General features: G+C 46.0%; 1 protein-coding gene across 2 annotated transcripts in view; it reads left to right on the top strand.

Annotated features, from left to right (window-relative positions):
- MIPEP (mitochondrial intermediate peptidase) overlaps window positions 1–13,819 on the top strand; it is a 1,848,751-nt gene that overhangs the window by 642,582 nt on the left and 1,192,350 nt on the right. For both annotated transcript variants that reach the window (XM_069639422.1, XM_069639423.1), the window contains exon 9: window positions 10,682–10,742. In XM_069639422.1, coding sequence (XP_069495523.1) covers window positions 10,682–10,742 — 61 coding nt within the window. The remainder of the gene's footprint in view (window positions 1–10,681; window positions 10,743–13,819) is intronic.

Genomic DNA, 13,819 nt, shown 5'->3' on the forward strand with positions numbered 1-13,819 from the left:
TTAGATAATGGGAGTCCTGTCATGCTCTGTTCAATGTCCCTCCATCTTTTCCTCCCAGTGTTTACTGCCCAATAATACATAGGAGCAATCTGTGCTGCTAATAGGTATCACTGTATAGACAGGACTCCCAGACAGTAATGGATGCCTGAATACTTTACCCAAAATTCTTGGCCTATTCCCACCCCATATGAATGTAAATATTGTTCCCTCTAATAATTCCTGCTGGAATATTGATTGGTATGACCCCAAATACGACCTCTCCCTCAACTTCCTGTCCTTTTTATGTTTCCCCTCCTCGTGCAATTGGTTCACTTCTCCTTCCCAATCTAGCCCTATTTTTCCCGCCCGGGATGCGACGCAAACAAAACAGTTAAGTATCGAACTAAGCCCTGCCTCTTTTTCCCCGCACCGGCACGTCGCAGAATCATGATGACAGCTGCCGGTGTTCAATGTTCGTTTTAGGGGGCTTTGTTCTGGGCTGCCCCTTGGTAAGTACAGTCTATTTGGGTGTCAAGGCCCTGTTGTTAAGTTCCAGGTGGTTGTAACGCTCACCTGACTCCCACGGAGGCGCTGGACTGGTTTGCGCTGCTGTGACCTCTTTTAAGGTGATGCGCAGGGTTCGGAAGACGGACTGGACCGGGCCCCCAAATCTGGCTTGTCTGGCTCGCAGAAGTATCCTTCTGTAGGCGAAAATAGGGGATTAACTGTCTGCGGGGTAATGCAATCAGCCTCCCACTTTCCCCTCTCACCCCCCTCGAAACCCTTCTGTGATTCCTTGTAGCGTCTCACCTTAGGGTCTGGAAGGACGAGCTCTCCATCCTGCTTCTGATGCAGGGGTGCGTTGGTATCCAGTTACTTCACTGGATTTTCGGATTGGTGAGAACCAAACTTGCTTGGCTTCCAGGTAAGTTTTTTGATAAGAGGTTCCCCTTGTGTCCATGCATTAATGTACTAATGCTAGTGTCTTTTTCCCCATAGGGGCCGGGGTACGGAATGCCGGGGAACAGGCACCGACCCGATATGAGAGGTGAAATCCTTGTAGAAATCAGGTAAGTCTTTAATGAGCGTTTTTTGGTAATGTGTTTTCATTCGCTCATTAACGCTGATGTCTTTTTTTCCCCTTAGGGGCCGGGGTCCGGAAATGCCAGGATGCGGCGCGGACCCGAAATGAAGAGGGAATGAATCAACAGGTAAGTCTTAACATGGAGATTTAGCTTTCCTTATTCCCTTCTCTCTCTCACCTTTTGTTCTGGTCTTTTTCTCCCTAGCCGCTGGGGCGTGACTGCGAATCCGGATGATCGCTGCTGAACATGGAGGCGCCCTGTAAAGGTGAGTGGAATGCGGCGCTGCAGCGATCGACGCAATGAGCTTTTAAATTAAAGTCTTCTTTTTCAGGATTGTCGGCGCGATGTCTCCGGGATGCGGATTTAGCAGGTAAGGACTTTTCCTTCTTCTGTTCTCTTCTTCTCTTCCTTTGCAGAAGATCCAGGATGCTGGCAGGCGTGGCAGAAGTCAGGATGCAGGAGCAGACACGGTGAGCGTCCAGCTGCTAGATGCAGAACAACGTGAAGCACGTGTGGCTGTTCGGGTGGGGTTTAAATAGCCTTGGAAGAAGTTCCAGGTATGTATCCTTCCTCCAATCAGGTATGTATCCTTCCCCGACCACGCCCGGATGGTAAATTAGTCCCACAGGTAAAGTAGTTCCTTTCAGGCCTCAAGGAGGCCAGGATCCTGCAGCATGGTCTGCATCAGGTAAGTGCACCCAAGCACTTCCATAATGAGCCTGGCGCTATAGGCGCCAGGACACTGTCCAAAGGGCCCCTATATGGGGTTGCTGGGTCCTTCCTTGGGGACTGGATGTCCGCTTTCGGGGACGCAGGGCTTGAACCGGCTTCCCGGGAGCGGGCATCATGACAGCACCCCCCCCCCCAAGGCCCCTCCCAAAGTTGTTCCCTCCGGGGGTTTTGGTTTGTCTGAGAAGAGTCGGTGGAATTTCCTGACTAATCGAGGTGCATGCACATGGTCGCTGGGTTCCCACGACCTCTCCTGAGGTCCGTACCCCTTCCAATCAATTAGATAGAACAGTTTTGACCTAAACATTTTTGAGTCTAAAATGTTCTTCACTTCGAATTCGGGCTCCCCATCTATTAGAATAGGTTCTGGAGGTTTGAGTAGTCGGGTTCCGGGTACCACTGGTTTCAGAAGTGATACATGAAAAACAGGGTGAATTTGCATACGAGCTGGTAAATCAAGTTTAACAGCCACTGGGTTAATTATTGCCGTAATAGAATAAGGTCCCAGATATTTTGGGTTAAAAGTTTGAGGCCCTTTGAGTGGTAAATGTCTGGTAGCTAACCACACTTGATCCCCAATCTGATACGGAGGTGCTTCACTCCGATGTAGATCAGCATTCTCCTTGTATTTTTTCTTGGCTTGTTGTAAATGCGTAGTTGCCTCTTTGAAGGCTTGGGTAATTGTAGAATGCAGATGTTCTACTGCAGGCATTCCGAGGTTCTGAGGTGAGTCGAGGTTTGAGGTTCGAGGGTGATGCCCAAACAAAGTATAAAAAGGACTGTGGCCAGTTCCAGAGTGTACCGAATTATTATATGCGTATTCGGCTATCCAAAGAATGTCTTTCCAGTTGCTTTCAGATTGCTGTAACATACACCGTAAGTATTGCTCAAGGGTCTGATTTGTCCTCTCGGTCTGACCATCGGTCTGAGGGTGGTGACTGGTCGATAATCTTACGTCGATCTGCGCCATTTGACAACATTTGCGCCAGAAGTGGGAAATGAATTGGCTTCCCCGGTCAGAGATTAGTATAGATGGGAATCCATGTAGCCGAACAATTATTCGAGGAATTCTTTGGCTAAGACAGAAGCTGAAGGTAAACCTTTCAAAGGAATAAAGTGGGCCATTTTGGAAAACAAATCCACAATTACCAGAATAGTATTGTACCCCGAACAAGGAGGCAGGTCCGTAATAAAATCCATCGATAGGGTGTGCCAGGGTGCTGGCGGTATGTCTAGAGGTTGAAGGAGACGGGCTGGTCTTTTCTTTTGACTTTTAAGTTGGGCGCAAACACCACAGGACATCACAAAAGATTTAACATCTTTTCGCCAAGAAGGCCACCAAAATTGTCGTTTCACCTTTTCCTCTGTCTTGGCAATACCGGGGTGTCCCTCTATTAATGCATCATGATAACCGGAAATAACTAGTTCTTGTAATTCCTTATGTGGCAGGAATAAGCGTCCTTGGAAATAAGGTAAACCATTATCTATGGTAACGTCTGATCCCTTTTTTATCCAATCCTGTAAGGTTGTAGGGTCCAGGAGTTGTTTCACTCTGGCTTGAATGTCTTCAAGCGTCTGTAACGAAGTCATGCCTAGAATCCTCTTTTCGGGAATTATTGGTACTGGTTCTGAGTTTGTATCAGATTCTCCCATTCCAATTCGGGATAAGGCGTCTGCTTTGCCATTCTTGCAGCCAGGTCGATAGGTAATCACGAAATCAAATTCAGCGAAAAACAAAGCCCATCGGAGCTGCCGTGATGACTGAGCCTTGGCGGTTTTCAAATACTGTAAATTCTGGTGATCAGTGATCACTGTGATGGTATGTCGAGCGCCAAGCAGATAATGCCGCCAGGCTTTAAAAGCGGACTTAATGGCTAACAGTTCTTTGTCCGTGATTGCATAATTAACCTCGGGTGCCGACGATTTTCTGGACCAAAATGCTACGGGATGCAGTTGGTTGGTTTCGGGATCTCTTTGGGACAGGACAGCTCCCATGGCTAGGCTGGATGCATCAGTCTCGACGACATAAGGGAGATCTAGACGCGGGTGTTTCAATATAGGTGCAGAGGTAAACTTAGCTTTTAAATCCTGAAAGGCCTGCTCGGCTTCTTCAGACCATTCAAAACGTTTATTTTTCCTCAAGAGTGCAGTAATGGGTTGTACAACGCGTGAAAATTTCCGGGATAAACCTGCGATAGAAATTGGCAAAGCCGAGCATGCTTTGAACCCCTTTTACAGAGCTAGTTGATGGCCATTTGAGGATGGCATCCACTTTTCTTGAGTCCATTCGGACTCCTTTGGGTGTCAGGATGAAACCTAGAAACTCGACTTCTGTGGTATGGAAAACACATTTCTCCAATTTAGCAAATAGTTTGTGTTGGCGCAGTTTTTCAAGTACTGCCCTGACGTGTTTTCTGTGATCAGATTCCGAAGAGGAGTACACCAGAATGTCACCGATATATACGACAACACAAACATCGATGAGTTCCCGAAGGACATCATTCATGAAGTATTGGAAGGCAGCCGGCGCGTTACACAATCCGAAAGGCATCACCTGGTACTCGAATAATCCGTATTTAGTACGGAAGGCAGTTTTCCATTCGTCGCCTTCTTTAACTCGTACCAGATAAGCCCCCCAGAGATCTAACTTGGTGTATATGCAAGCGTCCTTCACCTGGTCAAGGAGTTCAGGGATCAGAGGCAGAGGATAAAGTTTTTTAACCGTTATCTGGTTCAATGCGCGGTAATCGATACAAGTTCTAAGGTCGCCTTCTTTTTTGGGCACGAAGAACAAAGCCGAGGATGACGGGGACTTTGACGGGCGAATAAAACCATTAGCTAGGTATTGAGCCAAATATTGTCTCAAATGCAGATTCTCAGGTTTGGTAAGGGCATAAATCCTGCTACAAGGGGGTTGTGCACCGGGCACCAGATCGATTTGGCAATCGTACGATCTGTGAGGAGGTAACGTGTTGGCCTGTTCCTTTTGGAAGACGTCCTGAAAGTCTTGGTATTCCGGAGGTAGTTGCATGGAGGCAGAGGTTACAGATGCTAGATTAATCTTCAGGTTTTCTGGGTAGCAGGTTTGTGTACAATCCGGGAAGGTTATTCTCTTAGCTCGCCAATCAATTCGAGGATTATGTGTCTCTAACCAAGGGATTCCAAGAATAACCTGAAGCTGTGGAGCCTTGATTACATCAAACACAACACCCTCCCGATGGCCGTCGGGACCAATAAGAGTCACCTCAGTAGTGGAATGTGTTACCGGTCCAGAGGCAATTTCAGTTCCATCGACTGTGGTGATGACATCTTTGCTGGTTTTAGGACGGAGAGGGAGGTTAATCCTAGAGACCAATTCACGATCCACATAGTTTCCAATAGCCCCACTATCGATGTATGCCTTTATTGCATACAACCGCTTAGGCTGTTCTGGATCTACGAGAACCATTGGCACAATGAAATGCAAGGTCTGAGAGTTAGTTTTCAAGTTCGGCAAGCGGACCCCTACACTTGTCGGGCGGAGTCGTTTCCTGAAACAGAGTCTTCATGGTTTTTATCAGCGGTTCCTACCGCCTTCCGGGGCGGTTTTGCCGGGCAATCTCGTAGAAAGTGTCCAGAATTCCCACAATAAAGACATAATTTTAACTGCCGCCTCCTTTCACGTTGCTTTTGAGTTAAGGGTCCTTTAACCCCTCCAATTTGCATAGGCTCAGAGACATCAACTCCCTTGGGATTAGCATGGGTCTTGACCAACACCCGGGTCTCAAACCTGGACCGATCTGCTTTTCTGTTTTGAAGTCTGTGATCCAATTGGACCACTAAGTCTATATACTCTGTGCATTCTTGGGGCGGATTTACAACTTGGGCCAAGACATCTTTAAGTTCTCCGCATAGGCCTCGATAAAACAACGTGACTCTTTTATCCTCTGGCCATCCCGTTTCCACAATTAGTCTATAAAAGGTTGCAATATAGGATAGGAGGTCCTGATTGCCCTGTCGCAGGGATAGAAGTTCGTCATCCAGAGCCTGCCCCTGAGAGTGTCGAGCAAATAACCTTTCCATGCTTGCTTGAAACCTTTGAAAATCACGGAGAATCGGGTCATCTTGAGTAACCAGTGGAACTGACCAATCGGCAGCGCAGCCGCTGAGATATGACAATACAAAGGCTACCTTGGTCTGATCATTAGGGAAGGCCCCAGGTCTGCATAGGAAGTGCAAACGACACTGATTCATGAATACGGCAAATCGTTTGGGGTCCCCAGCAAAGCGTTCGGGTGGGGCCAGCGGCATGTTTCCAGGTAGATTAATCTGCACAGGGTTACTGGAAACCACAGGAGCGGGGTTCCCTCTGGAACCGGGTAGAGGCGTTTGCCCAGCTTGACCTTGCAAAAGCTGTCTGGTCAGGTCATCAGTTCTTTCCTTTGATATTATTAATTCCCTCCTGAGGGCATTAGTCTCTTGACGAGCGGCGTGTACTTCGGCCCGTAATTCCCCCAGTAATTGGGCCAACTGATCAGTCTCAGAACTTTCCATAGCGCCTGGGTGGGAATTTGTAGGAAGGCATCGCGTTCTGTAATGCTCACCTGACTCCCACGGAGGCGCTGGACTGGTTTGCGCTGCTGTGACCTCTTTTAAGGTGATGCGCAGGGTTCGGAAGACGGACTGGACCGGGCCCCCAAATCTGGCTTGTCAGGCTCGCAGAAGTATCCTTCTGTAGGTGAAAATAGGGGATTAACTGTCTGCGGGGTAATGCAATCAGCCTCCCACTTTCCCCTCTCACCCTCCTCGAAACCCTTCTCTGATTCCTCGTAGCGTCTCACCTTAGGGTCTGGAAGGACGAGCTCTCCATCCTGCTTCTGATGCAGGGGCGCGTTGGTATCCAGTTACTTCACTGGATTTTCGGATTGGTGAGAACCAAACTTACTTGGCTTCCAGGTAAGTTTTTTGATAAGAGGTTCCCCTTGTGTCCATGCATTAATTTACTAATGCTAGTGTCTTTTTCCCCATAGGGGCTGGGGTACGGAATGCCGGGGAACAGGCACCGACCTGAGATGAGAGGTGAAATCCTTGTAGAAATCAGGTAAGTCTTTAATGAGCGTTTTTTGGTAATGTCTTTTCATTCGCTCATTAACGCTGATGTCTTTTTTTCCCCTTAGGGGCCAGGGTCTGGAAATGCCAGGATCCGGCGCGGACCCGAAATGAAGAGGGAATGAATCAACAGGTAAGTCTTAACATGGAGATTTAGCTTTCCTTATTCCCTTCTCTCTCTCACCTTTTGTTCTGGTCTTTTTCTCCCTAGGCGCTGGGGCGTGACTGCGAATCTGGATGATCGCTGCTGAACATGGAGGCGCCCTGTAAAGGTGAGTGGAATGTGGCGCTGCAGCGATCGACGCGATGAGCTTTTAAATAAGTCTTCCTTTTCAGGATTGTCGGCGAGATGTCTCCGGGATGCGGATTTAGCAGGTAAGGACTTTTCCTTCTTCTGTTCTCTTCTTCTCTTCCTTTGCAGATGATCCAGGATGCTGGCAGGCGTGGCAGAAGTCAGGATGCAGGAGCAGACACGGTGAGCGTCCGGCTGCTAGATGCAGAACAGCGCGAAGCACGTGTGGCTGTTCGGGTGGGGTTTAAATAGCCTTGGAAGAAGTTCCAGGTATGTATCCTTCCTCCAATCAGGTATGTATCCTTCCCCGACCACGCCCGGATGGTAAATTAGTCCCACGGGTAAAGTAGTTCCTTTCAGGCCTCAAGGAGGCCGGGATCCTGCAGCATGGTCTGCATCAGGTAAGTGCACCCAAGCACTTCCATAATGAGCCTGGCGCCTATGGCGCCAGGACTGATGTCTTTTATGAGCCTGGCACCTATGGCGCGAGGACACTGTCCAAAGGGCCCCTATATGGGGTTGCTGGGTCCTTCCTTGGGGACTGGATGTCCGCTTTCGGGGACGCAGGGCTTGAACCGGCTCCCTGGGAGTGGGCATCATGACAGTGGTCTAGGGGGTGGAGCTCTGCTTCTGGAGCTTTGTGTGGCTTTGCTCGCCAGTACGTAGTTGCTGGTCCCTTTTCTCCCCACTGCCCACTCCCCTTTATCCCCACTCTACGTTCAGGAGCAGAATGCTGGTTGCACTGGATAGTGGAGGGTTTGCATTTTCTTATTCAGGCCCAGCATCTGATGTTGAGTTGCAGACCGCGTGAGGTGCATGAGGGCTTCAAGGGGGGGCATGAACTAGGACCCTCTCGACTGCTACCATCATCCTTAGGGAAAGGTCTGGCTCTGGATTTCTCCCTGTCGAGCCTCCCATCCATAGCCAAGAGGGGTTTACCATCTCGTCTTAACAAAGCCTGGGTACTAGCTTTGTCACAGCACTTTCATTAGCGGGATCCCCAAGTGTTTGAATTTACTGGCATGCATTTCTATTTATACTTACGAGTAAACCTCTTAAAATGAACCCATGTGGGTGTAGGTAGCCCATTAATCAGAGGCTAATTGAAGCTAATTTTGCCCCGGGGCAAAACGTACGCCTTCCATTCAGATCATGCCCAGTTTACTACAATTTGTATGGTGGAGAAGAGGGGTTGAACGCAACTTGCTTTTCCGCTGCTCACTCCCTGTTCGCCATACAAATACTCCAGCATTTGCACTGTCATGCATTTTCATGCTGTCTCAAATGCTGTGGATCCCGCGGGAGTCAGACGGACTACCTAGGATCCATTTTTAACGCAGCCTGCCATGCGTACATGGCAGGTGGCGTTTACTCAATTTGCATGGCAGAGTGTATGCCACCTTTTGCCCCCCCGCCTTTGCACTCAGCCATTCAAATGACAAAAACCACAGAGCTACAGAATGAGCTACCTTGTGTTCCTTTGAGATAAATGTTTGTTTTTCTCAAGTTGGCAGAACTAGTTTCTGGGGCCTTGAGCCCTCACCCCATCCTCAGCAGGAAGACGTTCTATTGTAGGTTGTATAGAAATGTAGCTTGTTTCAAACGCACTGGAGAACCAACAAAAACAAGCCTCGACCAAGACAAAATAAGAACTTCTATCTGGCCATGCAGATTAAACTGCAATGTATTCCCTGTATAACCTTTAACCGTCTAACATGTAATTATGGGCATTTGATACATTTAAAATATGTTTCCCTTGATTTATAGTTGCATCGTTTTTATATTAGACATTATTTCACATGCTTTGAATGAAATACATTGCAAAATTAAAGCAAAGTCTTGTACAATGTCATGCTTTTCGAAATTACATGGCAACACTTTCATGGTAAATGTAGAAAAGGTGTCGGTTATTTGGCTTTCTCACATTTTGCTTCCCACTATTTGTGGGGAATGGTATTATTGATTTATCTGCAGTGTCCCTCTGCATTTCACAGGCTCCATATTTCTTGGAGCAGTAAAGTGCCACACTTTCTGTTCATAGTTGGAGAAATGTATTCCATTGATAAAGATAGCTATGCACCTTTTACCGCATTTCATGCCCTGATTCCGACAGTCTCAATCTTCCTTCAGTTTCTATTACATTATGCACATTCTTTAATAGTTGCACATTTTGAACTTCTCTTTGCCAATTTCCAGCTATGGAACCAATAACCTGTAGAAATTGGAACAGCAGCTCCCTCTCCCAGCTAGCCATATACTGTATGATCTTATTGGGCCTATCTGTGTCAAGAAGCTTGTAACACTTTGAAACTTTTTGTTGTCTTTATCTCTTTAATCACTTAGGCAATCTGCATACGGATTTGCACACATACGCATTAGATAACCAATGTCATAATTGAAGATATTGCAAGTGATTCAAGAACAAGTTTTCCTTTACATTTCCAGAATGTTAGCAAGACATCCTGCTTACATAGTTGACTCACAAATATTGGTCCCCCCACTTCCTAATGGCTTTATATATGTTACCAACCCTAGGGTAAATTCAGAATGTTGTGCAATTGGAGTTAAGGGTCCTTATCACCCCCCCCCCCTTTCCAGCCTCCTCAATGGGACTCTCTCACATCATTCCCCCTCACTTCTATCATAATATTCTTAAAGTAGTAGCCATTGAGACTGCTTCATAAATGTTTGTGGCCAGCCAGATGTCTGTGCTGGCATTCTATTATTAAAAAAGGTACATTTAATTTTCAATGAGAAATAATAGAGGAATTTATTTTACAAAACCGCAAGTGATTTGGAAATGATGGGAAATATGAAAATGAAACTTAATCCGGCTAATTCAGTAAACTTGGAGATTCTGCGTTTAGCACTCATATCTTCTATTGTTCTCCTGTTTACAGGAGTCTTATTGATACCTATAATAGTGTTTTAGAAAGCATGTTTTTTAACGTAGTTTGGTTGGTAATCCTCCTCTCGTGTCTCCCACTACTTCACTAAGTATAACGAATGTCTCCTGTTAGCATGATATATGTGTAAACGCCATAGTTCTTTCTAAGTATATTATTAAATTCCAGCCCATTTATAGAGCCATTAATTAATGTACAGTTCCAATGATCTGACTATCATAATCCAACATTGCACCCAGGTGGTTTGCAATATTTTTAAGATGAACAGCTAGAAGATGAAGCATGCTGGTTTAGACGGATAGCTCCATAGTTAAGTGCTTCCCTCAGACATAGGGTCAGCCTGTAATTTGCAAGTTTGAATCCAACTCCCGGGTGGGCTCAAACCTTCAACATTATGAGGTTGATAAATTGAGTACTAATAACACTTGTTATTACAGCATTTGGAAGCAGGAGAAATCCAGCATGGATTGTTCTAGAAGAACCAAACATCATTTTGTTTGGGCCAACTGAATCCATTCAGTAGATTTCTGTGCTGGCATTCTATTATTAAAAAAGGTACATTTAATTTTCAATGAGAAATAATAGAGGAATTTATTTTACAGAACCGCAAGTGATTTTGAAATGATGGGAAAGATGAAAATGAAACTTAATCCGGCTAATTCAGTAAGTTAAATGTATAACCGAATCAAACTGTTGCTACCTGTGAAGAGTTACGGGTTTTTGTATCAGCAAAGAACTATCTTGCAACCTAATTCTATTTTTGAAAACCCAAAAAAAGTTGAGTGGAGCCGGTATAAATGGTTGTATAATGTAGGTTTAAATTGGTAACAACGTCTCTGGGAAGAGAGAGGAACAGTGAGATTCCCAAGTGATGGTGAGGAGCACATGCTTTCTTCTTTTGATTTGTAAAATATATTAACCACTCTCTTTATTGACCAGAACTACATTGTTAATTTGTGTGTGATACTGAAAAATGAAGCCTTTTAAAACCAATGAAAAACACTGTTCTTCGCTAATAATGCAAAAATTAATGCAATACTCGGAGGATGTTAGAAACATGCCAGGAAAGCACACCTTACATCGCTGAAATAAAGTGCCTCTAAAACCATTTGAATCCTGTGACAAATGTTATCATTAACCACAGTGATAACTCAATTCTGTACATATATTTCTTAATAGGTGATCTCCATAACTTACTCCTCCCCCTCGAAGCCTCCGCCCCTCCGCCCCTCAAAAATGAGCTGGGCATATGAAATCCTGTGTGTGTAGAATAACAAAATAGTCTAGGGTTGTCGTGAGTGCTCACCCAGGGATTTCACCCAGGGATTTCCAAGGGATTTCTCACAACCCCACAACCTGTGTGAGTGCAGGAGGTAAATCTATGTAAACATGGTAAAGATGACAAACCATTGTGCCATTAAGGTTGCAGCTCTTCTAATGGAGCCTATTATCCTCCCTTGTTATACTGAAAGTGTAAAATATTAAGTACATTTCTCAAAAGGCTATGGGCTTCATTACGAGTTTGGCAGTTTGGTAAAAAGTAGTGGTAAAGGAATTATAGCACCATCAATTTTCGACTTTGGGGGTAAAGTGAAGGAAAAAGCTCCAGCACTTAGTTGGGTTTTATTTCTGCCACTTTACCACACGCAAAGTAAAGACTCCAAATCTCCAATAGAATCCGAAGAAACTCCATGAATCTATGGGAATTAACACCATTCATAATGTGCATTTACTGCCAGACCATGTGGCGGTAATGGTAACGGACTGGTAAATCCACCAAGCCCATAATGAGGCGCAATTTATTAATGGCCCTATTGGGTTGTTTATTTGAACATAGTAATTTTAATGTAAGAAGCTACTGACTATTGTAGATATTATGAAATATAAGGACCTGGGGGAATCAAACCCTGATGTTTTATTAAGTGGCACCCTTTATAATGAAGATTACCCGAGCTCATAGCGCTGGTAGTCTTGATTCTATTAAAGACTCGGAGGCGAGCATTATGCTTATAACTCTTTATTACCACTTCTCAGCAGCCCAATTCAAAACTTAAACTTTCTCTTTTTTTTTTCTTTTTTTACACAGAATAAACATGTACTAAAAATAAAAACTTCAAAACTACAGAACATCCTGAACTCCTGAACGACACTCCCATGAGTCCTCAGGATCCTGTAGTTTAACCTTTAACCTGCAACCAATCCAGTCCCAGAAGTTGTAACGCTCACCTGATTCCCGCAGAGGTGCCGGTCTTGACTGGGTGAATGCCGTATCTTCAAAGGTGATGTGTAACACACGGTTGGCTCTTTGGGCTGGACCTCTGTGCACTGTATGTGTGACTCGAAGAGTAAGATGTCTGCAGATAGAAAATATGGGATTAATGAACTGGGGTTATTGGGTGCCTCTCTCCTCTTCCCTTTCTCTTCTCCTGTAGAACCCCAAAGGTTAACACCCTCACCTTAGGTAAGTGAACGCCGAGCTCTCCATCTGCCTCGGGACAGGGTGCCGTAACCAGTTTCTTCACTGGATAAGAGTGCAGGCCTCTTGACCTCAGAGGACTGCTGTCCGTCGTTAACTGCACGAACGGTAAGTTCTGGGCACTTCAAATGTCTTAAAAGTCTTTTGTAATGATATCTCTTGTTTTGCAGGGTTCCGGTGATGGCGGATGGCGGGCTGATGAGAGTTGAGGATCGAACCCGCGTGAGGAATAGAAGCGCCTGGAAGCACGTAAGTAAGCGCTTGTAGCCTGCTTCACGGTGCGCACTAACTGTCCCTTTTATCTTGCAGGTACAAGTTCAGAGCTTTAGAGAAGCTGAAGGGTGCTGGAGTACCCACTGGATTCGGCGTGGGAAGGAGTAATGGCACGTGAGTAATAAAGTTGCCCAATGTCTTTAAACGCACCTTCTTTTGTCTTTCAGATGCGGGATGCAGCGCCGAAGGCCTCCGGAGCGTGCGAAGAGCTGGTAAGCTTTTGTCTTTCAGATGCCGGAATGCAGTGCGAAGACCTCCGGAGCATGCGAAGTGTAGGTAAGCCTTTGTCTTTCAGATGCCAGAATGCAGCGCGAGGCGTTGGTGACAGCCGATGGACCAGGTAAGAGATGCGCTGCCACTGAAGACCGTAGTGCTAACCTGTTCTTTCTTTGTCTTTACAGGTGCTGCTGAAGACTGGATTCCAGGATGGTAAGCCTTTGTTCCCTTAGGCCCAGGATCAGAAGCAGAAGACACGATGAGCGTTCTGCTGCAGAGAATGCAGAAAAACACAAAGCAAGATTCATCCATCGGGTGTGGTTTAAATAGCCTCCTGTAGTGCTTAGGTGTCTCCTTCCACAGCCACGCCTAGGTAAGAAAAGAGTTCCTGCTTTCCAGAAGAGTTCCAGTGTTCTGAACCTAGGGAGTGGCTCCTGCCCCACCCAACAGGAAAAGTAGTCCCAAACAGAAGAGGATCAGGGGTTCAACTGGCAGGTAAGTAAGCAGCATGGTCTGCTGCAGGTAAGTCCACCCAAGCATTATGAGCCCGGCGCTTCCAGCGCTGGGACTGGGCATCTTTATGAGCCTGGTGCCACTGGCGCCAGGAAAGGGTCCAAAAGGTCCCAATTGGGACTGGCTGGCACTCGGAACCGGGGTTATGGGTCTGCTTCCAAGGGAGTCGGGCAAGTCCTGATCTTTTGGAAGCAGAGATCATGACAGAAGTAGCCTTTACATCATATCCTGAACCATGTCCTTCCTCTTTCTTTGGTGTGAT

Source organism: Ambystoma mexicanum, chromosome 7q, assembly GCF_040938575.1.
Source record: "Ambystoma mexicanum isolate Mex_15411 chromosome 7q, UKY_AmexF1_1, whole genome shotgun sequence".
Lineage (NCBI taxonomy): Eukaryota > Metazoa > Chordata > Amphibia > Caudata > Ambystomatidae > Ambystoma > Ambystoma mexicanum.